Here is a 27,805-nt window from a genome sequence, read left to right on the forward strand (position 1 = left end):
TTCATACTGAAAACTGATGGGTTGTTTCATTCATAGGGGGTTTGGGACAGAGCGATATTTTAAGCCTGGGCTGTTCTGCTTTGGGATTTAATATTGCAAGTGAAATTGGCATATATGCGTGCGTACATAAAGTTAATTGACTTTTAGGTACGCCTTAATACAGTATGTGACACCACACACGAGAAACAAATCATTCCTTTAATACACTTAACTTACTCATGGGCAAGAATAGACTGTGGCTTTTTAGTAGCATGCACCAGCACTTTGCACTTGGTCCAACAAATATAACATGGCACAGTCACTGAGGCGGTAACACCTTATTTATTTGTTTTATTTACAGTGTTTGGTTTTATATATATACATATATATTGTGTACATCAATACGCCATCCCTGACATTTAAATGTGTGTGATTTTACCCGATATCAGTGAGGGAGAAAAAAAGCTTTAACCAATTACAATAGAACAAGCAGTTCTGGTGACGTAAGGGGCTATCAATTTGTAAAGGTCGTGCACGAGATGAGCTTGGTCACCTGAAGGAATAATCCAGTTCCAGTATCTGGAAGTATGTGCTTTAAATGTAATGTGGCAGTGTAGTGAGGTTATCTATATCATTAGCTTTCGTTCCTGTTGTACTATATGGGCTGCTAATGGACCCACCCGCTAGCTCGCGCTCTGTGGTGCTATGAGTTTAATGGTCAAGGCGACTCACACCACTCGCGCAGATAAGAACATCCCACGTACTCGCGCGACATCAACAACAATGGCAAACCGTAGTCTGTTTTGATAGGAGATTTCGGATTGGAGCTACACGATCTGAAACTCTCTATTAATCCCGTTTTGTTTTTTCTTGAATTGGCGGATTTTATTTTTAATACCCGCGTGTCCGTCCGTGCTTTTATTTTTTCGCTTTACATTTTTTCCGACAATGTGCGAGACGCTGTTGGCAAGCTCACACAGTCTGTGCATGTGTGTCCCTGCTGCTGCTTTTCTGCTGGGCTACAGCTACTAACCTAGCTGCTTTTCAGTCGGTGGTTAGCTAACTTTAGCCTGGCCGCGTTTATTGACTGGAGGGGGGAAAAGACAAACGAATGTAAAGCGTATTTGTATAGTCTGTTTTATGACAACACCCCCCAATTATTTGCTGATCGTCACTGTCGGTACCGTAAGAGGTGTTGTATGATTTGTCGTAGAAAATACTTTGCTGGCTAGCTAATAGGCTAGCTATTTGTGTGTATTCTTCGACGGAGGAAAACGGCGAGTTTCCTTTGAAAGTATGGATGACCAGACCAGGATGATGACGGGTCTCACCGGACTAGGTGGACTAGCACAAGCCGATGTTGGTGACCCAGACTCGGTCAGAAAACAACAGTCCCTCGGTCAGCCTCAACAAGACATAGGGGATATCCTACAGCAAATAATGGCCATCACTGACGAAAGCCTGGACGAAGCACAGGCCAGGTAAGACAACCGAAGAGCCATTTTCCACACATGATAGCTAAGCTAAAGTGAGTTGTATGTCTTCGTTTTTGGGTTCATGTGTTTGTGTGAAACATTCACGTAAGGTAATGCGTAATTGCAACATTAATGGAACTTCACGTTACAGTGTATTTTGCAGCTGAAGCAGTAACGTTAAAGTACATTTAGAATATCTCTCGAATAGTCTCATTACAGTGTTGTAGTTTGTTAGAAGCTCTTTGTTACTTCAGATTGGCTTTTTTTGTTTTGTTTTTTCAAACTGTAGTTTGTATACATGCCCATATGGTTAAAATAACGTTAGGGGGCTATCGTTAATCTTAACTGGGTAATCAATGAAGTATCAGATTTAAGAACTACCCCATTTCTGGGTCAGTCGTTGCCGTTTAAAACGCACACATAGACACTTTGGTGCAGCCTTACCTGTACTTTCGGTGTATGGAATAATTTGTTTTAAAATAAGTTGAAAAATACTTTGTAATAACTTTATATGTTTATATATAAAAACCCTCTGCCCACTGCATCTTAGGAAAATTCATGAATCGATGGCGCAGAATTATCAAGAAGTAAAAATGCTCTTTAAGATGGTGGATTTTGTGCAAGTTGCCATAGTTAAGTGTAATTATGTCTTCTGGTTATGGTGCCAAATCTTTTGTGCATTTTAAATATTACTATGCTAAATTAGATTAGAATAATTATCAGTATGTATCTGAAATGTTGTTTACATCAAATTAGTGTCAGTAAAATTGGGTATTGAAGTGCAAATGAGTGGATAAATTAAGGTAAAGGATTAGTCAATTTTACAGACTAGCCAAGTGCCGTCTGTGACAGCAATTACTCATTGAAATGATACATCAAATAATGTTTGTGTTAGAGGTATCTTTTTAAGCATGATTCCTATAGAAAGAGTGCGTTGCACTGAGTGACTGACCCACACTCATTTGCCATGTGGCTTGAGGAGCACAAGGTCAGTTTCAAAAGAAGCGTCAGTATTTCAACAATAGGCAATCGTCCACTGCAACACTGTGGCCACAGTGTGATGTGTCATTAGCTAGTGATTTTCCACCCAACATTTGACCACCTGGTTCTCTTAATTAATTCACTCCTCTTTCACTCCCTCCCTCCCTGGTGTTCATCCTTTTCATTGTGTGCTGGGTGCAATCAATTCTCCTATAATGTGTACGCGAGTGCAGCTGTCCGCAAATCGAGTTTCTATTAATGAGATGGTGGTGAGGGGGAGGGATGATGCTGTACTGGCAGCCTATGATCATTGGGATATTACCTTTCTTCACTAAAAGTTTGAAGACTTAATTGGGGTTCACTTCATTAATTCAAACATTTTTACATTCGTTTTTTCTTTTTAAGGTTTCATTTTTTTTCCTTCCCACTTTGTTTCTTCAACTTAGAATTTTTGTTGAAATTTTAAAAAGGTTAAGTCATTCTCTGTAAGATAATGTCTAAAATGAGTATTTGTATTTAAAAGTCCAAATATAGTGTTGGAAATCATGTAACACAATTATTTTGAGGTGTTAACAGTGTTTTCTGAAAAATAAATTAAAGGTGTGGCTGCTTGCGGAAGTGCCAGAGGTGTCCCTGCCTGTGTGCTTGTATTGATCTAAACTCCTGCTAATAACAGTCTGGCGTATATAAGGGGATTCTGAGGATAAAACACCTTCAGAACCGTATGCTCAGCATTAACTGACAGTCTTGCTTGCAGTTAGTCTGTATTTGTTTGGCTGTTTTCTATTTTACATCTCACGTAACAGACTAAAACATAATCAGATTCAGGCTAACACAGACCATGTTGATACACATAGATTTGTTAATACAAAGCAGATGCCATGGCTGTTATCAACATAATTCTTAACTTTGAAAAAGTTTGCCACCCACACATCTATCATTCCTTCAGTTATGATCCACTAATTACTGAGGGGGTTCGCATGTGATCATGACGTCCCTGTCATGCAGGGTGGCAGTGTGTTGGGATGGGGAGTGGCCAGGGCAGTGCAAGAACTCGGTGTTGCAGAGTACACTTCCTGCGCACCATCCACCCTCATCCTCTCACCCTGTCGCCATATGTTCAGATACTGGCCAGAGGAATCGCCGGCGCATTGGGGTGGATCAGACGACCCCACAGAGGGAGGGAGAGCAGGGGGGGCATGGCAGGGGGTGGCCTGCCACTCAACTTCCAGCACAGGTCAGTACAGGACCGCATGAGCACCCCCTTCTCCCCCTCGTGCTCATACCCACCATGCTGAAGGCAGCCCTCCCCCCAACTCAAATCCAGCAGTGACTGAATTGGTGGATAAAATTACACATTTAGTGCTAGACACATACCTTACACATATAACAGCTTGCAGAGTGGGTGCACTATTTTCTAGTCCCCTCATTAATACTGCAGTGAAGATTCACAACTGGAATTGGTGTTGAGGTCAGGTGTAGCCAAATCATATTCATATGTGGTTGTTTTGAATGTGTCATCAGTGATGTTGTATGGAAAGAAATGCTTTATTTCTTTATTATAAGGAGGATCATAATTCATTCTCATTAGTAACAGACTTCATGTTGACTTTGCTGTTTATCACCTAAATTAACTGTATATTGCTCATGTAATTGCATATCAACATTGTTGCTATTTAAACCCATTTTCACTATAAATGGTAACTGTGGTGATTTGTGGAACTCCCCATTGAACACATCCAAATGGATTTATTAATTTATAGGTCAAATCATTAAAAATACACAGGGTGCACAAATTTACAGCCATTATTCCAAGATAATTAAATATTGCAAGAGCACTGAGGGGGGCATTAAGAACACCTCCATGACCATCTCAACTTGATTAACAGGGCACAGTAGTCTATTGCATGCTTACTGTAATTAACATGTTTTTGTTAATTACAGATGTGTGGGGAAAAGAATACAAACTTTTGAACTATAGCTCCATATTCGCTCAGCAACTAACAGACTCACTCTTTCTGTACACTAATTGTACACTGCCAGTAAAAGAGTTTAGATATGAGACAATGGTGTAAAGTCATTTAGGGTCGTAGTAGGATCAGGGCTTTTCTCCATCCTTGCAGTTTTTAATGAGCTGTATGGGTGTGTGTGTGGGTGCATGGATGTTTTTTGGCAGGAAATTCTGTTGCTGAGGTGTTGTGATTATTTGATTACATTGAAGTGTAGAAGTTTTGCCTTGTCTCATTTAATTGCTGTTAGCCTGTCTGGCAATAAAGAGAATGCCTCTGATTAAATTAAAATTGCATCTTAATCCTAGTCATCTCTATCAACTCACTGTCTACTATCATGGAACAAGTATTTCTCTAAGAGGAAGAAATTAGATTAGTGTGTATTAACTCTGAAATCTGGTGCTCAGTAATGATGACCTTGAGGTTTGGCATCATTACCTGCCCCATAGTGCAAAGCATTCAAATGACAACATTACTCTTGCTAGTTCGGATTGATGCATCAGGAATGTTTTTTGCACCGACAAAGGCATTTGGCTACTGAAAATGCCTTTAAACAATATGACTCTGTCCCGCTGAGTTGCACGGCATTCTTGAAATGCTCTATTCATAATACATACAGCTCCTCTACCTGTTTTATAGGGAGGACATGGAATGACTTGAGATGGAGGTCTGTTTATTGTAATCCTCCTCGCTCTCTCCCCCTCTTATTCCCTCTTCTCTTTTACAGGAAGCATGCCCTGAACTGTCACAGAATGAAGCCAGCCCTCTTCAGTGTTCTCTGTGAGATCAAAGAGAAGACGGGTAAGTTTCTACTTCACTCCTTCACTGTGTTCTCCACTCTGCACAAATTGTAGCATAGTGTTGAGATATAGTGCATCTTTTCCAGATTCCCCAGCACCAAGTTATCGTTATAATGGTGCCACAGACAACTGTATTGATAGTATTTATTGTCAGGTATTAAACACACATTGTGTGTGTGTGTGTTATGTGTGCTTTAGTGTTGTATGTTCCGGCCTTGTATTTACAGTTTCTTCAACCTATTTTTGGCTACCGTCCAGACTTTGCTCTGACCAGCTGAAACTATTCTTAGTGGATTAGTGCCTTTGAAACTTGAGTCCTGCAGAACCTTTTGCAGAACATGTTAACAACTGTTATCTTACTTATTGGACTGTAACTTGGTTACCACTTTTCACCTGTGGCAACACAGTCACAGTTTTACATTTTGGTAAGTTCCCAGATGATGAACATTTGGGACAAAAAAAAATGGTCTCAGTTGATTTGATGTCAACAATATTTGTTATATTAAGGCATGGAAAACACCTACAACTACTACTAGTACAAACCACCATATTGCGTTTAAATAATCAAACCTGCTCCAGATAGAAAGCTTATGCACAGCTGTTCAGAAGCCGGCAGATATGAAAAACTTCACAGGGGTTATTGCTTTACAGTCAAATTGTTATGCTGTTTCAGTACAAAGATTTTCTTCTCTACACCACTATATAAAAACTGCTACACCACACAGTGTAGGGTAATTGTATATTTGGAATAAATTGCTATGCATATAAATGCAGTACCCTTACCCAAACACAACATTAAAAAGCTACTACTGTGACACCATCTTAACAAATAATGCTGACTTTAAAATACACATAAGCTGATGCAAATTATTACCTACGTATATGTGTATTCAAAGTAAACACGCTGCTTATTCTCATCTTGTTAGCTATTCCAGTCAGCTATCTGACAGATTTTAGTGTCGTTCAAAGGAGGAGGCCAGGGATGGATGGCAGATTGATGGTTATGTTAGTTTGAATGGTGTGGGTTTTTGAATCTTCTCCCCCTGACTCCCTCTGTCAGTTTCTCTCCCTTCGTGTGTTCTGCGTGCTTTTCTCTCTTTCTCTGTCCTTGTGTATCTTTTAACTGTAAGCCTCTGTTGTTCAAATACAATTTGAAAATGCTGCACTGCTGCCTGTTGTGGCCCTCTGTCAATAATGTATTATTGCTCTCCAGTGATTGGAGAAAAGTAAAGGCTAGGCTTGAGTGAGTGGGGCAGGGTACACTGTTTCCCAGGCAACCAGTGGTCTTATTTACCCTAATGCCATTCACTTTGATTTTCACATTTAGTCTCCCAGCAAACTACAGAGAGGGTCTGTGAGTACTTGTACAGTAAGCTGAGCAGAAAAACAGACCAAGGAATAAGTGTAGGTTAACAATAGATTAATGCTTGAGGTGAATATGGCAGCAAAGAGATATAGAGATCTGTGGCTTTGCCTGTACTCTGCTGGCCATCTGTCACAAAGTGCCCTCCTAACTGCACTGTGTACCTGCTTTGGCATTTCACTGCTACTCAGACCCCCTGTAGGCCCCATTGTCTGCCTCTGGAATGTGAATTGACTTCTCTTCATTGCAGCTTGTGAAAGACTCAGTCAGTAGTCCTTTAGTATCTCCACTGATTTTCTACAGTGTTTTCTTGCTAACAAACATAGACTTGAGCTGGCACACCCGTATACACACTCTGTCTCCCTTGCACATATACTCGCACACCAAAGAGGGATAAAAGCGAACTCAGTCTTGGGTCTACTCCTACTGCCTCGGTCTTGTCCTCTCCCCCTCCCGCTCTCTGCCTCGCTCCCATTCTTGAAAGAGAAGACTTGCTCTGAACTCGGGGCTTTGATATGGTAATGTAATGGTGGTGGTGGAGGAGGGGAGGTGGGGCATGGGGGATGGGAGGTGAATTCCTTTGAGTGCTGCAGTTGGTTAGATTGTTTTCATTGTAAAGGAAATGTTCTGCGCAAATGCCAGTATCCCCCACCCTCCCACCGCCACCACCCCAAAACACCCCTCATTTTCAACAGTGGATGCGTTGTCCTGAGCTCTCACATTAAACATGACCTCCGTCTGTGTGAAATTTGATTCTTGTTAATACTTTTTTAAAGATACACTTAAAAAAAAGAAAAGAAATTAAAGCACTTGGAAAGAGACTAGAAATTATCAAAGTTGAGAACCAGTGGCTTTGCTTCAACTCAGTTCTGTTCCCCCTTGCTCTCATGGGTATTTGCTGTAAAAATAGCTCTTGGTGCAATGGGACAGCTTATGCCAAAATCTCTCACAAGCTACTGCAGTTCACTCTCAGAAGTTTTTTTTCTTTTTCTTTTTTTTTTTAAATTCAGTTCGGGCATGTTTCAGGCATTTCTCCTCACTTTTATGCATTCCTTGTGCTTTACACATGACAACAGTGAATCTGTCACTCACTCTGTTTTGATAACCTTCTCAAGTCCCTGTTTTTCAAGCATGAACATCCACCGTTGTTTATTTTTGGAAATGTTTTAAATGAAAACAAAAATAGAGTTTCAAGTGAAATTTGAGCTGTATAGTTTTTAGGCTTGGAAACAACACAGTGGTATTATGAGCCTCTCCCTCCTCCCACTCACTTGGACAAGTTCACACCCCAACACTTGCCACTCTTGTTGATAAGCTGCCTGATAAACAACTCTGTGGCATGGTGCCATGAGTTAGTTTGCCACCATTTGTAAACAGCTAACTACCATCCTACCTGGCTAAGACTGAAATTGCTGGCCCCTAATTGTTGCCCCTAATTGATGTGAGTCATATGCATGTGTCTGTTATCCAATCTTATGGGCCATCAATCCAGTCAGCAACAACAACAAAAAGGATTTAACATCAAGTTTATTAGCCAGTGTGATGCTAACCTGAGCCGGTTGCTCTGGTACGTACCCAGTTGTGCCAGTATTCAAACAATGTGTTATGGGAACCGGTTAATTGATGTTTGGCTCTGCCACGTTTCCAATCTATCTTCCTGCACATTAAAAAAAGAAAGAAAAACTTTTTAGTCACTCCGTTTTTAGAATAGAAGAGTCTTCATTTTCAGGCATTTTATAACTCATGCCCATGTTTATAATTATGGGGCTTATTTAAAGAAAATCTGTTTGTTTTGATGGTTGTTTCCAGAGCTCTTAAGGCATTTAATAAACTGTTAAAGTAGTTCATGCCTTATCTTTTACCTATAACTTATAATGGCACGCCAGTGGAGCGCTTATTGTCTTTGTACTGTAAGTCTGTAGTAACTTCTATTCTGATGCCTCATTAGTTAAATTATTACCTTCAGTTTATTTGCATTATTCAAGATACCTCTTTGCATTACAATGCCATTTCACAATCCAAATGGACCCACTGACATATTAAGTGAATTACGACCTGTTTGTTGTTGTTGTAAAAACACTAAAACGACACGAGTAGATGTCGCACATGGTTGTTACACGTTTATTTGCCACCGGGCTAAACACCTTATAAACTTTGAAATCTAACTTTAATTTTAAAAACTTTTTGTTTTGGACCTGACCATGCATAAAATCTAACAACAAAATGTCACACAGTGGTGTAATCAAGTTGGTAATATTCCCATCTTTTGTAAAGGAAAATCCCTTTTAGAACCACATGAATGATTTATATGTTTGTATTCTACAGACTGAGTACAGTTCTTCAAAGTCTAGTGAATCACATGCCTCATTAAAGAGACTTAATTATTATTAGTTTTCAGAGAGCCCATTTTTTGAACAGCCATAACATTTTATGAGTTGTTAGAAACCTGAGGGAAGCATTTCATTATTTTTTATGAGGAGAAGCATACAATCTTTTAAACTCAAAAGCATTAAGAAGATAAGAAATTGATTGTGACTAAAATGTAATGTAGATGAAACTACCAAATCTACATTTTCAGTTTTATCATCTGTGCAATCTGAAAAGAGAATAAGTGAACAAACTTCTTTCTCACTTGATCAAAAAAATCAGTGATTTCTCTTTTAAAAAGTCTGTTTCATAGATACATTCACTATGCATTAGTACAGGACTATTAGATGGGCTTTTCAGGAATCTGCTTTGATTTGTGTTGTCCTGCCACTCAATTGTTTTTTTTTTTTTCTTAGCCTGGCTCATTTGCAGAAAAGGATGAAAAAAGATAAGGGTGTGTGTTGAGGGGGTGCAGGAGCGATACAGGGAGATTGATGAGGCAGTAAGAGAAGGAGTAATTACTTGGTGTCCATTCCCCAAGCCAGATTGGCAGACGGCTAATATCACACAGACCCCTGGCCCTGACAGACACCCCCACCCCACACGCACATAGCCTAACTCTAACTGGGGAGTCAGAGCTCTCCAACCTTCAGCAGAGGCCTAATGGTGTGCGGGCCAATGGACTTCTCAGTGTGTGTATGTTTTCTTTTCTTTTTTTTTCCCCCTGAAGGCCCTTCTGACAGAGTTGTCACCAATGGGAGTGGTTTCTCTTTGCTGGAAATGAGAATTTTCTCTAGTGGATGTACCCATTTCTCTCTGGGTTGAGTGTGTTTTGTTGTTTTGTTTTGTTTTGTTTTGTTTTAATAACACAATTTACACATTATGGCCAGAACAGTGGGTTTATTGTAAAAGTTGAGACCATTGGACAACACAGATCAAGCATTTCGCCAAATGCTTCGCTGTTAAGACTACTATGTTTAGTTTGTTTTTGTTTGAAGCAAGATAACCAGTAAAACTGCTACTGAAACGAAACACTTGTAATTACTTGCATATTGATAACAGGCCTTGCTAGTTCCCAGAATCAGTTTTATGCCAAACAAGGTAACCCGTCAGTGTTTGTTGAGGATCATTAACAGGGAAGTCTCCTACCTCTCATCTGCCCTCCCTCTCAGCATGCCTGCGCCTTACTTTTCTTTTAGGGTTTGCTCTTAAAGGAAGCCGGCATCTCTTTAATTAAAGATATGTAAATGTGGTCTCAGCTGGATTGCACTAGTTTGGTGGTGGTGGTGGGGTGGGAGAGTGTCGGAGCCCAGTTCCTAATCCTGACTAATTAACAATTAATTACAATTGATGGGTGCCTTCCACCCCTCTGCAGCAGTGCTCATTGCTGTCCCAGACAGTATGTTTGTATATTTCACACCATGTCATAAATGCAGGGGAGAAATAGAAACATCAGGCCTGGTAGAGGGAGGGGGTATGCCTTCCACCCTAGATTAGCAATATGCATTGGGTTGCTGCCTTCATTAGTGTAGGTAGTTATTGTACCACTGTTGGTTAATGTATATTGAAGCCATATTCTGGGAACATGATTAGTATGCGCTTCAGTATCAGGTTGTAATGTAGACTAATCTTTGTGCGTGCAGGTTAACAGACTGAATCGATAGTGCTGTAAAACCCATATTATAGGTACAGTGGTTTTGTTCCTCACAAGGGGGGAACTTTGAACCTGTTCAGACTAACCATGTAGCCTCACTTCGCTCTAGCACCATCTGACTGTGTCATAATGCTTGTTCACTTGTTATAAATGGGCACTGCTCTTCTGATCTATCGCTTAATTGCCACCTAATTTGCATAACAGTGCAAATTAACGACCTCTCAAATGAGCGTTCATTTTTCACAAAGTCTTTAGGAGCTCCTTAAGAGTCTGTGCTAATGAGCACAGGAGGCAGCTGGCCTGATGAGAGTTGACTGGGGAAAGATCCTAGCAGTGCTATAACAAGCCTCCTGCTTAGGTGCTCTTCGTCATCCTCCTCTTCCTCCTGTGACATTTAGAAATTTTTTCTTCCATGTCTGTCTTTTGTTATGTGCAGAAATGCATTGGACTCAGGATATATTAGAGATGTAATTACAGTTGCTCGCTTGTGCTTAATATGGACTTTAAACATTACAGATTTTAGGTATTGTACCTTATTGCCAATAAAATGTTGTATAGAAAAACATCTTGTATTATTCATTTCAATAACAGCTCAGTGTTTGGTTACAAACTGTGCTGGTAGTTTTAATTCATGCTTTGTCAGATGACCAGCTGTGAGAAAATACCAGTATACTTACTGCATCTCACAGTCTGCTTGTTTAATGTCTGTGTTATCTGCATAAGCTTAAAAGTAGAGATGAAACGCACATCCCTCCCCCCGAAATCATGAAAATGTACAATAAACAATGTTTTGTGGTGATAGTTGGGTAACAAACCAGACTGACCTCAAAAATTTCAATTATTTCAGCTGTTCAGCATGCGAACATTTGAAGGACTGAAGCTATATCTCTGGATCTTTAAGCATGACTGCTCTGTTATGCCAAAAGTTGGTGAATAGTTGTAATCTTAGTTAGTTTACGTGATACAAGAGTGATTTTTGCAGGGATTCCTTGACCTTTATACTGGTAGGGAGATGGCCAATTAATAACTCATTTGGACAGTGTTGAAATTAGAGTAAAACATGGAAATCTGGAAACCAAAGCAATTACAGACAACTGTTAATGATCCACAGATTCATCTGTAGAAACCTTGTAGATTTTTTTTCTTCTTCTTCTAAATAGATCTTTTTGATCTCTTCATAATCATTGCTTAAGCTAAACAGGCTGTGGATTTTTGGATAGGAACTAAAATGTACCAAGAAAGGCTTGTGCTTGATTAATAACTCAAAACAAAATGAGTGCATTGTGTCGAAAAGCCGAAAAAAGCAATAGTTAATCCCAATTGTCTTGTCTTCATAATCGTTGGAAGCCATAACATTGATTACATTCAAATTTGTTACATTGTCCAGCTCTGAGAGTTGAAATTTCAGATTAATTTCTTTATTTACATAAAATTCAAATATAGATTTTAGAGAAAAGAAAAGCATTGTTGATCTTTCATTAAGGAACAACACAATTGATATCCTTCAGTGTTTGTGTTGTATTTGTTGTTGTCCTTGTCCTAGCCTCTCTGTTTAGTTAATTAAGGGCTGATTGATGATGTTGGACTGAAGTGTTGTGTTTGCTAAAGGTGTGAATTCTCCAATTCACACCTTAGTAAGACCACAGTGTGTTTACTTTGAATGCTTACCTCTCAGTGTGTGTTTGTGTCAGAGTGGGGGGCTGTGTGCTACAGGACTCTTGTAAACTACCCAAACAGATGCTGATTAGTGTGAGCTGCTTAAAGTATAAATGGACATATGGATTGGGCTCATTAAAGCCCCATTCAGACATGCACTCCTTTCTATTAATCTGATGGCATCTGAACGTGTCAGTTTCATGTCCGAAGGAACACCCTGGTCAGTCTGTAAAAGTTGCAACCACAGTTTTACTAGGGCCTTCATACAGAAAGTTTTTTCTTTTTTCTTCTTCTTCTTCTTTTTTTTAACCCCTAAAAAGATTTTTAAAAATTGATTTTTCATTCCATAAATACTTCAACTTTGTGCCAGCTGTTAGATTAACTATTGAAGAAAACCTGCCATTCATTTTCACAGATTAAAAATCCCCCCGTAGCCTCTGACAACTGATACCTAAGCACAGATACAGGGAAATTATAGTTACATGTTAATCCCCTTTTTTGATCAGTCTATAAGTTATACAAAGCCACAGGTGGAAATCTTTAGTGCATTGTGGATTAATTCTCAGCTTAAACACAGTAATTCTGGACTGAAACATTTACCATATTTTGCTGTTGTGGTCACTATTTAAATGAATTGCATCTACAAAAAAAGGTTTATTTTATTTTTTTAAACAAGACTGTGACCATCAATGAACCAAAATCAGTATTTTCTTTTACATATTTTTAGAGTTATAGCTAAATTAATATATTTCTATATTATATTTATAATATCATGTTATTCTGTATTATATTTCTCACTTCAGTGGTTTTAAAATGTAGTTCGCATACCTCTCTCTACTTTTTTTTTTCTTTTCTCTTTTCTTATCACCCACACAGAAACTTATCTGCAGGTTGCATATACTTAGTTGATTGAACAAACTGAAATCACCATTTCTCTAATTTAAATCTCTTAGTTAAAAAAACAATCAGAGTTCAGGTTTAATGTTTGGAAAGCCAGGCCGTAGCTGCTAGCATTTACATATTTTTAGTAGCTAAACTTTGGGTCTGAATGGGTAAGGTAAAAAGAGGATTTATACTCTTGTGTAAAATGTGTAGAAAAGCGTAGGTATGTCGTAACTGTAACCTGACTTCACTTCCCTGGAAATGTAACTATACTCACCGCGTCCGCAGTTTGCATAGGTACAAATACTGGCAATGGCATTGGCCTACGCCATAGGCTCTACGTAGCCATCACACCAGGATAAATTAAGTGTAGCAAAACATATTTATGCATTGCTGGCAGCACAACAGGTTGTTGTGTGCACAGCCTGTCTTTTTAAGTTGTTCAGCTTCCTAAAAACCCTGATTGTTTTAGAGAGGGGTGGTTTTTATTAACACTTTAATGTTTTCACAACTTACAACTAGCACTTTCTATTAGCTTCAAATGTAGTTAATTCATTTTACTTAATCAATAATTTGATTTAAATCCAAACAGTTCACAATTCGTCAAAGAAGCCAATGGTGTGATGAATTTTGTTAATATGATCAAAAAGCCAAGTGTAAACTTTCAAACAAACTGGTAAGCTCAACTTCAGTATAAAATGCCAAGACTGAAATATTAATATGTTGTAAATAAATCAGGTAGAGCACACTTAATTGAGGAGTAGGTTCAGTTTTGGTCAAGTCTGGTTTTGGGCTTTGGTCAAATATAGCCCTAGTTGCATTATGCATATTCATGTCTTGTCCAAGGCTGTTGTGGGTTTATTTGAGTTTAGTTGTGAAGACATTTGAGGTAAGTGTAACATATGACCTAATGGAAAAAATGCCATCACTTTAACATCACTCACTCGATTGCAGGATTAATCCTTTATCTGAAAAAACTTAAAATTACTGAATAGTACAAAATGTTCCCTTTTTAGAAGAATAAGTGAATATTTTTGTGTAAAACTACACTTTTCAGTTTTGTTTTTTTTATACATCGTCCATTTAGCATAAAACCCAGCAGGGAAGTGATTCATTTTTAATGCTAGTTTTACAGTTTGAGTGCCATATTTTTCAACCTGCCTAAGGCACAGTTTTGTTCACACAGGTCTTCTTTTTTCCTTGTTGAGCAACCCATATTTTTACCAAAATTGCGTGGTAAATCAAAAAGGTCCACACACAGAAGAGGTTAGGTGTGAATATTGACATTAATCATTATAACCTATGGTTTTGTAATGAAATTGCTTTTGGCATCCAGGTAACTATTTGTCATATAAGCTTGGGATATTACATATTGCATATATGGATCTGGATTTAATTAATAGAAAGTTTGCATTTCATTCCATGGTTTGAAAACTGCTCTCTTAAATAGTACATTTCATTCTTTTTCTACAGAATGAAAGTCAAACTCATCCAACAAAAGATAATTAGGAGTCTGTTCCAGTTTCATCAAACTTGCATTTACTGTACTGTTGTTTTTTAATAAATAATTTGTGGAAATCAAATCAGTCAACCTGGAGGGTTTTCAGCAGCCGTTTGGTGTCATGCGTAGTTCAAGAAGAAGTTTATTTTTCCCAGAGGTTTTGTTTATTTTTCATCTGATAAAATAGTGAAAGAGTAGTTTCATAGGTAGATTGGCCCCACTTCTTATTTCCCTTCACTGTATTTGTATTACGCGGGTGCTGTTTTATCACTTGCAGTCAGTTTTAGTCTTTTATACATGGGTTTACCTATCATAACACCAGAGCTGGTGCTGAGATTTGTTTCTGCATTTTTATAAGTCAAATTAGCATATTTATGTAGCAATTTTTTTTCATTGTTAAAAAAAAAAAAGTCTTTCTATGGGCCATTCTCTTTATCTGAATTCCCTATAATGAAAGGAAAAACTGATGTTTTCACAGTCCTATCTTTTTTTTCCCTTTCTGGCTCTCTCGCTCTCTGGCACGTCTGTACTCTGGATTCTGTATATTTGTGGCCCCTGTCTCTTTCTCTCCCGCACACATATCTTCTCCTGTGACTCCTTTTTTCAATTCTCCTTGGTTCTCCTTCTACCCTCTCTCCTTACCTTTTTCCCCCTTTTTTTTTCCCTTCTCTATCCTCCTCTCTCTCCCGCTCCCTTGCTCTCTCCCAGTGAAAGGCTGAGAATACCCAAGGGAGCTGATGCAATTAAAATGCTAATCCTGTCTGTCTACAGAGAGAGGGAGAAGGAGGGGGGGGCTGACAGCATGAGGGATTGCGGCTCACATGGAGAACTCGACTGAAATGGAGAACAGGGGGGTGGGGGGGCACTGGGGGAGGTGTGTGTGTGGGGAGGGGGGTGCGCTGAAAGGGAGGGGGGAGGGGATGTGTGTTGGGGAGACGGGAGTGAAAAAGGGGATGCTAGCGAGGGAAAAGACAGACAAGGATAAAGCTTGTGCTGTGAGCTGAGCAATGATATACTGATTACGTTTAAGCCTTATCTATGCCTATGTGTGGAAGGCATTACAGTTAATGTACAGCACTATACTACTGGTTCGGTTGTTCACCCTTACCTGCAGCACTTCATATATTGTGTGTTGTCTGCACAGCACACCATTTCCACATTGGCTGTGCAGAAATGAGAATGATTATGTATGCAGTGAAAGCCCAGCTGGATACCCTGAATATTTCATAGTATGTGTTGCTCGCTTCGTCTCTCAATACCACACCGCCCAGCTTGGCTGGTAACGTGTGCATAATAGTGTGATTTCTAAGATCTTTGAATGCAGCGTATGGGCCTTAAGCAGTCTTACTATTTTTTTTTTTTTTTTTTTTTAAAGGTGAATTTAAGTATTATTACTTATAGGACTGCTGAGTTTTAGCTTCTTGGTAATAGACCCAGTCGGGTATTGGGATACATTTGATCAAATGGAAACACTGTTTAGGTTCTAATATGCAGCCAGTTTTCAGACCTGAAGACTATTTATTGTTTCTAGTTTTCACGAGTTGTATTGGTAGCTTCAGAGTCGAGGACTTTTTAAATTATTCTTAAAAAAATCTTTATATGTGTCTGTGTCATATGGTTCTCTTCTGCGTGGTATCTTAACTCATCTTAACAGATGCTGTAATACCACTAGACCACTAGACTGTGCATGAGTGTGATTCTGGATAATCACAGCTTAATTGGAGTAATTAGGGGAATGTAGGGGCATTAGGCTACAGCTGGGGGGCCATAATGAGTGGGGGCAAAAGGGAGGGGGAAAGAGGTGAGAAGCTTCAAGAGCCACAGTTGCCCTCTTAACTGTAGGTCAGTTGTACATCTCTGTAAATGGGCTGTAAAGAACAAAGCATAACTACATATAGTTATGTAGTTATAATCGGCATACATAAAACTTGCACCATTATTAGAGTGTGGCCTAAGCATTAATATATTGGATACAAAAATATCTTGTCATTGATAATGCAATTTGGATATACTTCACATAGCTAAAAATTGGACAGATCTTTTGTGAATTACAGAAAAGAAAGGAAAAAGAGGAGGGAAAGAGATGGGCGAATCAGGGTCATTAGTTCAGGCGGCTGGGTCTGCTGCATTCCTGAGCCCTGAGATGGGGGAGCAGCAGAGCAGGAATGTGCCTTGGAGAGAGAAGAGACCTAAGCAGAGGGAAAAGAAAAAGGCAAGAAGGAACAAGAAAGAAAAAAGTGAAGGGTAGGAAATGGGGAAAGTTGGACACTTGGCTACTTACGGCCTTGTAAAATGGTGGAACAGACTCATTTATCAAAATGAAGTTATGAAAAAGAAAAAAAACTCATTTGCTCCATTGCACTTGGAAAATTTAAGCAAAACTGTTTTTGTCCTCATTTCTTCACATCTGTTACCCTACACTACAGCTCCAGTCATTTGTTAGCTTTGACTTCTCCACAGCTGCAGAAAACTTGTTTTTCATTGCGACCCTTAAGGACTCCAAGTAAAGACTCATAGGTCTCACAAGACAGAGCTGTGAATGTGAGAGTTCAATAACCCTTTGAACTTTGATACACTGACAAACTAGAATAATCCTTTAGGAAGACAAGTGTCTAATGCCACTCAGTTTCCACAGGGATTAATCTCATCATCCATACTCGTAGAATCTGTCTCTCTTAAAATCCTGGTTAACTTTGTCTGTTTTCAATTTTTTTTTCATTCCCTTTAGTCTCAAGTTAAAAAGATCAACATAAATGTGGTTACAGTACTGGTTTTATATGTGACTATGAATCAGTATTTGCAATCATAAGGTAAACATGACCTTAAATGTATTTATTTTACTATTGTGCAAAAGCTTAGGTGTGTTAGATTATTAGTAAAAGGAGGAGGGAGGGGGGGTGAATATCCGGACCGGCAGTCAGGATATTCACTTTAAAGTGATGGGAAACAGAAAATTTAAGGTTTTTTTTTTTTTTATCATTTATGGTCAAAAGATTAAAAGAAAAAATTGCTGTCAGAATGTTTTTCTTTCCTTTTAAAGTCAGATAGGCATATTTTTTTCAATTCAGTCTTTTAATCACAGCAATAAAAAAAGATTATTTAATTCATGCATTCTTTTTAATATAATGTATAAGATTTCCCAAAAAATTGAACAGTTTATAAAAGTTCAGCTCGAGACAGTAAATTGTGGTGCCAAGTTTCTACTCTTACTTTTTGAAGTTGAATGATTGAGAGGCAAAAAAAAAAAGGGCAAGTGAAATTGAATTTAGTTAAGTGTTAAAAGCTCCAGGCTGTGAAGAAAAGATGGTTGTCTGGAGTTAAAACTTTTCTGTAACAAAAGGTGTCTTTAAGGGAGTATGTGTTTGTGCACATGTGTGAGGGGGAGAGAGAGATGAGAGCATGGCTGCAGGCTGACAGAGGTCCTGGTATAATACAGTGGTGGAGAGCAGCGACTGATAACTATACTTATGGCCACTGGGGCTCATAGTGACAGCACATGCACTCCTATTACTGGTCCCATGCCTCATGCCCTTATCTCTGGCAGTGTGCCACTGAGGGACCACACTGCCCTCTGCTGTTGGTTTAGAGGAAGTTCAGGCTTATTGAGAATTCAGTCAGGCATTCATAGCAATGACTCAGGGGAGAAACTTGTGACTGGGTTTTGACAGTACTGCACTTATTTGAATTTTAGCAGTGATTTATTGTCTTTCTGTGCGTTCCTATAAGCCACAGCAGTAGACCTTTGCTTAGAAAATTGTATGGTCTGTCTTTTTTTCTTTACCAACAGGTTTTCATAGATCTAGATGAGTAGTTTAGCAGGTGTTTTCTCAGACAGGTAAATGCTAACCTTGTCTGCCTAAATCATGTTGCTCTCTCTTTTTTCCAGTTCTGAGTATACGAGGCGTGCAGGAGGAGGATCCCCCAGATCCTCAGATCATGCGGCTGGACAACATGTTGCTAGCGGAGGGTGTGTCAGGACCAGAAAAGGGCGGCGGATCGGCTGCAGCGGCTGCAGCAGCAGCAGCAGCCGGCGGCTCCCCCACCGACAGCAGCATCGAACACTCTGACTACAGAGCCAAGCTTGCCCAGATCCGCCAGATATATCATTCCGAGCTGGAGAAGTATGAGCAGGTTTGTGCTGAATGTACATCAGGGACATGCATATGTGACACATTCCTTGCTTGTATGCTGTAAAACATTTTGGCAACCCTTGACAGTAAGATGAAAAGTGATTTTGTTTGTTGTTTGGTCAAACACAAGATAACTGAAAAACAAGATACATTTGTGAAACTGCTCAACAAGACTAGTGATGTGTCTTGTTGAGTATGATGGACAAAAGAAGTGTCCAGTCTAATTTTCTAGTGCATGGGGAAATTATATATTTTAGGTCCACATGGGAAAAAAATGTGCAGGAATTAAAACAGGAAGAAAGTATCTAATTTAAATGTTTGTTTTAAACAAATGTATTTGTTTAATAATTTCTATTATCAGATGCTATATTGTTATTCAGAGTAGTCTGAAAGCAGATGCTTCAAAAACTATCCCACTGGCACTGGGCAGAATTTGTGCTTTGTCCTTCTTTTGACAGTAGTATTCAACTGCTCTCTCTCCCTTCCTCTCTCTTTGTTCCAGGCCTGTAGTGAGTTCACCAACCATGTAATGAACCTGCTGAGAGAGCAGTCTCGCACACGGCCCATCTCTCCCAAGGAGATTGAGCGCATGGTGGCCATAATCCACCGCAAGTTCAGCTCCATTCAGATGCAGCTCAAACAGAGCACCTGTGAGGCTGTGATGATTTTGCGCTCACGCTTCCTTGATGCCAGGTCTGTCTGTGTGGGTCTCCCTGATATGTTTATTTTCTGTGTGTTGACTGGCTGCTTACCCTGCTGTGGGCAGAAATGATCTGAGCACTTAGAAATGATTGTTTTATCAGATGCACATTCCAAAGATATTGTCATTATCTTGCTGTCTCTCTTTCTCTGTCTCTTTTGCTCTCTCACTGTCTCGCTCTCTCTCAGACGTAAGAGGCGTAACTTTAACAAGCAAGCTACGGAGGTGCTGAACGAGTATTTCTACTCCCACCTTTCTAATCCTTATCCAAGTGAGGAAGCCAAGGAGGAACTTGCCAAGAAGTGTGGGATCACTGTGTCTCAGGTGAGTTGCCAACATAACTGTTATCCGGTGTAGAGTAGAGGTTATATAGTTGTTAAATCCAGAATTTTAGGCCGTGTCTGTACTTTATTTTTAAAACCGCTTCATTTTTTTAATATAAGTAAAATAAGACTGAATAACTAAACAATTCACATTATTGTTTATTACTGATTTATTTTTCCCACTGGGGGTGCACGGTAGATAAAATAAATGCAAATCACATCTGTCTGGTCCGCAGGTCTCTAATTGGTTTGGCAACAAGAGAATACGCTACAAGAAGAATATTGGTAAGTTTCAGGAGGAAGCGAACCTCTACGCAGTTAAAACAGCGGTGGATGCGGCCAATGTGTCGGCGCAGGCCAGCCAGGCTAATTCTCCGGCAACGCCCAACTCAGGTACCACACGCTCCATTTCTTCTACCCACATAGGCTTCCCTTTCTTATTAACAAGCTTCTCTTCCTATGTATAAGCTTTTGTTCTTGCATAACTGGACCACAGGAAGTATAGTGGCCTGACATAATGGTTCACAGGAAAATCCACAATGCAAACTGCAAATAAGCTCTCACTCAGCTACCACACTAAGTCTTTGTAGTTCTCTGAAATGCTCTCATAGAAGGAAGGATGTATGCTGGTACATATTACATTAGTTATAATAATCAGTATTGAGGCAGTAACATAGTATGCACTTTTATATTCTAAAACAGAAAATTGCGTGTACCATTTGGAAAATTTGGGCACATACCTTCAGCTTGTTTATTTTTCTAGAGAACCTTGCTTATCCAAATATTTTACAAGAAACTATATGCTTACATTTTCTGCACAGCTCCTTCACCAATCTGTTTAAGTAATTGTATTTTGTCATTCAAACATAAATTACCTTTTAATGGAATGAGCCACAGTACTTACAGGATATTATGCTCTATAAGCAATATTGAAATGACATAATGCATTATGTTATGCATTATGTCATTATGTCGTAATGCATTTTTACCCCAGTTGCTGTACTTTTTATAGTTGCTTTGTATTTTTTAATTATATGTTCTATATGTAGATATGGGACTGCATCCATGCACACGTGTAAAATGTAGTTAGTACATTTCATAACTCTAGTACTGACAGGACTAAACTGTAGCTTATAAAATGCGGCTCTGAGAGCTCACCTGTCTGTGTTATACAAAATTTAATGTGCAAGATTCTCCAGTAATATCTACTGTCTGTCATTGCGACTTTGTGTATTCAGACTTGTGCTATGTTGAACGTTTTACTTCATAGTTAATGTACGTACAGAGAGCCTGACATGGTAATATTTTCATTGTGACTTTAAGTTTAAAGTTACAGGATGTAAAGCATATTAGAAAGGATGCTTGATTTTGTTGATAGACTGATACAAATGGTCCCCCATAATTAATTCGTTTTTTTCTTGAACTGTTTTTGCAGTGGTTTACAAAAATCTTTAAACTTACATATGCAAGCAGCTTAAGTGGACCTTTTTAGGTAGAGGTTCTGGTTCATTTAATCATTTCCCTTCTTGGGGCTTCTGTATACTAGAACATACATTTTCCTTTTGAATTTTAGCTTTTTGCTTAATTTCGTCTTAATTTCATCTAATAAGACCCAGACCCAGAATAAATGCAGCTGTCTGTGTCATAATTTCCAAAACTTTAAATTTCAGGCCATCCGGACTAAAACGCAGTCCTGGAGTTTTCACATTGAAACTGAGTCGGCTACATTTCAAAAGGCCCCGTTGTAGTGGTGTGGAAATACCGGTTTAGTGCAGGTGTTACACATGGAGATAACAAAACCGACTTATTTCAAAACAAAAAGGTATTTGTGTTGATGTTTTGCTGTTTCACCAGTTGGTGGACACTGAAGCATATGCTGCGCAGAATCTTCTTTTAGGTTTTATAAATATGAGAAAATAGCAACAATGACCCTGATTTTCAAAGCGTTGTCCCTGACCAATGGTAGCCTTTTAAGTCCATTACACCATGGTGAGGCTGATTGGCTATTGGATATACATTGCCTGCAGGGTCACCAGGGTCATTCAGCTTATCTCACACAAGCGACACCTACCTTGGCCTACGTTCCCTCAACGGGGACGGTCTCAACATCGCCCCTTCTCTACAGCCGCAGGTATGCACTGAGGACAGCTGTGGAGTTGCCAGTTGCCCTCAATGCTGTTAACCTAGCCACCCCACTTCCTCAGATATCTTCCCTTAGGCTAGCTCCTTTTGACCTTTCCTCATATCCTCCCCTTGGCTTTGTCTTTATCACCACTGACTCCTGCTCCACACAGACGTATGTAGAGGAAACCTTGAGGAGCATTTGCCTTTACTCATGAGAAATGTAGGTAATGTAGTTTGTGTCACATGTTCAGCAAGCATAGGACCCGGTTCAGTATGGAAACATCTGTGTGGGGTCATCAGGGTTCTTCACAAAGTTGTCTTCATGCAGCTGGTATATTCCTACAAACCAGGTCTGGGGGATTGATCCTGTAGTCCCTCTGGTTAATCATCCGTTTCTTTATGTCTAGGTTGTCCTATATTTCCAAGTGTGTCACAGTATCCTGCCTTTTTCAGTCCTTGTTTTTCCCCAAGTGTTCCAAAAATCCCATGTCTTTATATAAAACCCATTTCCAGAAACACTGGGTCACTGTGTAAAATGTAAACAAAACAGAATGCAGACATCAGCAGATGATTTAAGCCTTATGTTTAATTGAGAATTGTACAAAACCAGCAAGCCATATGCTGAAACAGAGACACAGGGCATGTTTGTGACTATTGCATCACCTCTTCTCCAGTTACTGTAATTTTGAAAAGGAATTGCTTATCCATTTTTGCTTGCTTTAGTATTTCAGTTGCTCAACATTTCAGGGTGTTCTTTATTGTACTTTTTTGTTTTGTAATCTGCCAGATATTTTCAATGGGTAACAGATCTGGATTGCGGGCAGGGCAGGTCAGCATCTGGACTCTTTTATTATGGAGCCAAGCTGTTGTAATTCATGCACAATGTGGCTTGGCACCATCTTTCCAAAATAAGCAAGGCTTTCCTTGAAAAGGATGTTGCTTAGATCGAAGCACATGTTGCTCCAAACATGCACATATCCTGTTAAGGGACCTGTTGCCAATTAAATTTATTGGTTTTTGGGTTTCTTGTCATTTTACTGCATTTTGTTACCATGTGTCAATAAAAATCCAAATTATAGAATGTGATATGTAATCTTCATTCAACTTTCACTTGTATAGAATTTTAGTTATTGCAAATCATTACATTCTGTTTTATTTGCATTTTATACAGAATCCTAGCATTTGGAAAAGGTGTTGAATTCATAGGAGTAATGTGCACCATACTCACGTAGATGCAGAAGAGATTTTATCAAAGTGAATTGTTCTTGTTACTTGTCTGTGAAAAGAATTGTCGTTTTGTTGTTTTGGATGGATCCACAGATTTCTTCTGTTAAGCACCAGTATAAGAAGAGGTAAAGCACTGCATTTTGGCTTCAGCTGCAGTCTTTCATTCAGACCATAAGTGGTTTAATGGAGAGTCATGAAGTTGATTGGTGAGCTGCAAATTTTAGTGCTCGCACTGAAACAGGATAGTAGATGAGCTGTATTTTTGAGCAGTGCAGTCTGGCTCTGATGGCTACAGGAGAGGTTTGTGGATGCTGTGACTTCACTGGTCAGTCTGTGGAAAAATGGCGACATAAATATTTGTCTAATTGTACTAAAGTGTGTGTGTTTTCAATGCTTTGTCTCTGACAGGTGGATACCCTGCACCCTGCTACACACCTGACGGGCGGCTATGAGGAGTTGTCAGGTAGTGGCCTCTACACCCCTCATCGCCTGGATGTGAGTTCCAGCTAAAACTCCTCATGTGGTGTAGCTGATCAATAAGTATTTGGGATGCCAGAATACTGCTCTGTACAGTGATGAAATTGTCAACTTTTTAAATGTCGATGAAATCCAAGCACTTTCGCTGAGTTTCAGTTCATTTTGCTTTTGACTTGGTTACTTAAGAAAATGAATAAATATATGAATGTAAGAAGAAAAATAAACTTTGCTTCATGCAGGAAAAGTAACAGCAGAGAAAGAGAGAAATTTTGCTGTGCCCTCCAGTTTAAATTAAATGTGGGGTTGTATGTGCCAGAATTTATTGATTTTTGCAAATGTGTGTGGAGAGTTTTTAGTTTTGAACTTAAACATAAACTAAATGTTGTACAAATCAGTGCGTTCTGTTTTGATGTTGTGCACCTATTGTTTTTTAGAAACAGGTTTGTAACTTTACTTGTATTACTTCAGTAATACCCACTGCAAGTTAAAACATGCTAAAACATGAGTTACTGTAAACATGTTCTGGAGTTCTGCATCTGGATTTGAGCACCTTCACCTTAGTACATTCAGAAAGCCAGGAAGCTGCAGTACTGTGTTTTAACAAGGTGGTTCCCTATTATTTGAACCATTTTGTCTTGCAGATGCATCCTTTGATTACTAAGCACAAATGTAGCTGATTAAGACTGTTATTTATTAAAACCTACTTCTCATGTAGAATCCTTCCTCTGTTGCTTTTTGCAGGCTAACAGCTGGCAGGACACCACCAACCCCCCCTCGGTTACCTCCCCTCCCGGTCCTCCTGGCAGTGTCCACTCCGACACCTCCAACTGATCTGTTGGCTCTTCCTGCCATCACTTCAGTCCCACCGCAGTTTGCTCTGACTACCATCTTCAGTCCCTCTTTTTTTTTTTTTTTTTTTTTCTTCACTACTTTCTTGTCTCTTTACTCAACTAGATGGCCACACAAGGCTTTATTTGCATTTCATAAACACACTGTGCTGGAACACAGGACAGCCGAACAGTACCTAGGAGGACTTCTCCATCCAGCTCTTCTGAATTCAGCTCTACCCTAATGCTCAAAGCTTCGTAACTCAGATTTGAAAGGGGGTTGGAGTTTACTGAGGCTGAGAAAACATGTTCTGTTAAGGACATTTCTGAAGACCACTCACCCAGCTGTGTAGATGATCATGATGTCTGTACATTATGTGTATATGCACGTTAACTTCACACAGTACTTACACAGTTTGTTCATGTGCTGTTGACCTCTGCACTTAACCCTTTGCTTTGGAAAACTGTGTGTGATTGCCTGTATCTCTTGAAGCCTTGGCATTTGACAGCCAAACTGTTGATACGGATCACCAGGGAGCTCTGCTCACCTTGCTCGTACCAAAGTGCTGCCCCAGTAGTCGTCAACACATCTGTTCCTCCAAGATCACCCTCTGCCAACTCAATACAAGAGACTATTGTATCTTCCAGTCCTTATAGCTCGATGTGTTTCATTCTGTTGGAGATTTCAAAGACCCTTCCACAACATACACTTTGCAACTTTACAGTCGTTTTCATAGTAAGCTGACATAAAAGATGTGTCAAGCACAAAAGTTAGCATCCTTGTTATGGGTGTCTCTACCTGTAAATGGGTAGTTAAGGGGATCACTGTTCTAAACCAGGCAGGACAAGTGATAATAGGGCTGATGAGAAGAGGAAAGGGCAGAGAGAGGACAACATCTTTGGTTGAGTGGATGTAACTAATAGCCCTTTTTGTTGCTAACCAATAGAGGGTGTTGGTAGATGGCTTGTAGACTTTACTTCTTGCTTTCTGTCCACTAGTTTATTTGATTGTAGGCTATTTTCTAATGCTGTTTCACCAAGAATGCACCAGCCACCACCAAAAATTTGCTCAATAAAGCATCTAAATGACGATAAAAGAAGGGTGGAAAGATTTTGGGGCATTGATGTGTTATTGGGACAAAACGTGTCATGAATTTAGAAACGTGACTGTCTTCCATGCATGTAGGACTTCTAGGCGTGATATTGTTTTCATTTAACCTTCCGAGTTTTTAGCTTCATTTTTATTAACAAAAAATAAAGGGTATAATTATTACAGTCAGACCAAAAAGGAAAAAAGTGCATCATGTATTGCTATGATGTGTGTCTCTGTGTGGGCGTGTGTACAGTGTTCTTGGGATGTCTTAGTCAAAATGGCTGGTGCCCTCTGACCTTTGTAAACATAGAGACTGGGTGCTTCCACCAGCCGATCACACACCAGATGGGGTTCAGCTGAGATCTCCCCCCAATCCTGAAACATTTAAGCTTGTGAGCCCGAGGCAACACACTACAACCTTCTGTTGTACCAAAACCAAAAATATCAAGTTCAGTAATGTAATAATGCTACTCTGTGTCTCTAAAGTTGGTGCACAGCCACCTTCTCAGTTTGAGGAGAGGAGGGAATTATATTTGTATCTGTGTCTCTCTGTGTGGTGTTGTCATGCCTCAGTTGATTTGATTTTTGGGGCTTTTCGTTGTGGGGCGAGTAGTGTCGTATCACACTTGTAATTTGATTGTGAGCATAGAAGGAATGCTCTCCTTTTTACCCATCTTTTAATACCTTCTGGTAAAACTACAATTACTTTATCTTTAGTTCTATGGCCAATTGGGCAAGGGCTTCTCTCTCTCCTCTGTTACCAAAAAAGAGGCAGTCCTGGGTGTAGCAAAACTCTTAACCCACATTTCAGACAACCCTGCAACATTTTGGGCGATTTCATTGTTTAGAACTATTTTATACATTAGCTATTATGTGAATAACAAAGCATTTTTGATAGTAAGGTAAAGCCTTATGAAGATTTAAGTGTCAGTCAAGACTTTGTTGAAGCATATGTTACAGAACAAAACTTGAGCTTGAACGCTGATCACATGTGATATCCCTGAGTACTCGTTTTGTTACTCATTGCAGTTCATATGACTGTATCTTATAATGTTATTGCCACACCAAATTATCACGCCCCCGCCTTTTTCTACCTGTTGTAATGGATGTCACTGTACAGTTTGTGTAATGTTTCAGTAATTTTTTTCTTTTTTTCGTATATAAGTTTTGATGTTTGGTTGAAATGCCTGTTTATTTTTGGCCTTTGTATCACAGGATTCACAATAACTATCAGTTTGAAATATTATTTAGGTCTTTTGTTACATACTTGGGTTGAAATGTATGCTATACAAATGTAATTGTATTTGGTGCTGTGGAAAGATAACTGTATGAATTGAGGTTATAAACGTTTTATTTCGTGTATTGATTTATGGACCCACTTCCCTTCTTAATCTCCAAGTTTCCTCAGTTATACAGTCACTTTTCCAAATATTCTCCAATTCTGGTGTGAAATTTTTACTTTCTCAAAACATTCCAAGAAACAGAAAATTGCAGTTTAAATATAAATTTTTTTTTTAATAAGCCTCTCAGTTATATCTAAAATGTAGAACCTGCTATTTCATTATTAATAAAAACAAAATGCAGACAGCAAATTTGCAAATAGGAGTCGATGCTTTTCAGTTTTTACAGTAGAAAAAATTGTTTTACATTTAATCTGAAGATCTATTTTTGTGTCGCGCTATAAACAGTGAATATAGCCAAAATACAATTGCCCAAATCCCATAATGTTGATACATACTGTATGACACATTTCAGCCTTATGATTGTTTGGATTCTGTAAGTGACTAAATGACTTCCACAGCACCAAATGGCTTCTTAACCCTTTGATTTCTTTGATTTTTATTAGTAAATTTGTATCTCCCTTCTTTCCCTTGTATTTACCCCTCTCTCTACCTCTGTCTTTCCATTTCTCTTGTATATAACCCCCACTGTTTTCAGACTTGTGAGTCTGTATGAACTCCTTTTATACCTCAACTTTAGAATTGTTCTAGAAAGAGTAAAACAAAAAGGAAGAATATGACAAATTGTAGTGTTCTTATTAGAAAATTAATAAAATGATTTAGTGTGATTTTTTTTTTTTTCCTTCAGTATTTGATTTCAGATTTTAGAAGTGTTTCATTTTATAATTTGTCACAAATGCTCTTGTGATAGTCAAACGTAATAAAAGGAGAGATTGCACCATCTGATGATCATGTGACTCTGTTAGTCTCATGGAGACTTAAAAAAAAAGTCTTTCT

General features: G+C 39.0%; 1 protein-coding gene across 2 annotated transcripts; it reads left to right on the forward strand.

Moving 5' to 3' along the window:
• The first annotated feature begins 500 nt into the window (after nt 1-500).
• pbx4 (pre-B-cell leukemia transcription factor 4) lies at nt 501-27,749 on the forward strand. 2 transcript variants are annotated; one of them, XM_013269571.3, is made up of 9 exons: nt 1,324-1,460; nt 3,560-3,672; nt 5,172-5,245; nt 18,554-18,798; nt 19,300-19,490; nt 19,686-19,821; nt 20,057-20,213; nt 23,580-23,666; nt 24,390-27,749. In XM_013269571.3, exons 2-8 carry the CDS (start codon nt 3,635-3,637, stop codon nt 23,621-23,623), a joined length of 885 nt encoding a protein of 294 aa, XP_013125025.2. In that variant the 5' UTR covers nt 1,324-1,460; nt 3,560-3,634; the 3' UTR covers nt 23,624-23,666; nt 24,390-27,749. The 2 variants fall into 2 exon arrangements, with proteins under 2 accessions (XP_013125026.1, XP_013125025.2); XM_013269572.3 differs by lacking the exon at nt 3,560-3,672 and having other exon boundaries at nt 501-1,460.
• Nucleotides 27,750-27,805: the final 56 nt, after the last annotated feature.

This window comes from Oreochromis niloticus, linkage group LG4 (assembly GCF_001858045.2).
Source record: "Oreochromis niloticus isolate F11D_XX linkage group LG4, O_niloticus_UMD_NMBU, whole genome shotgun sequence".
NCBI lineage: Eukaryota > Metazoa > Chordata > Actinopteri > Cichliformes > Cichlidae > Oreochromis > Oreochromis niloticus.

Bases quoted from the DNA above. Each gene is read 5' to 3' on its own strand.
- pbx4 (XM_013269572.3), top strand. From the start codon at position 1,276: ATGGATGACCAGACCAGGATGATGACGGGTCTCACCGGACTAGGTGGA. The intron at 5,246-18,553 runs GTAAGTTTCTAC...TCTTTTTTCCAG, and splicing joins TGAGATCAAAGAGAAGACGG to TTCTGAGTATACGAGGCGTG. The intron at 19,491-19,685 runs GTCTGTCTGTGT...GCTCTCTCTCAG, and splicing joins TCACGCTTCCTTGATGCCAG to ACGTAAGAGGCGTAACTTTA.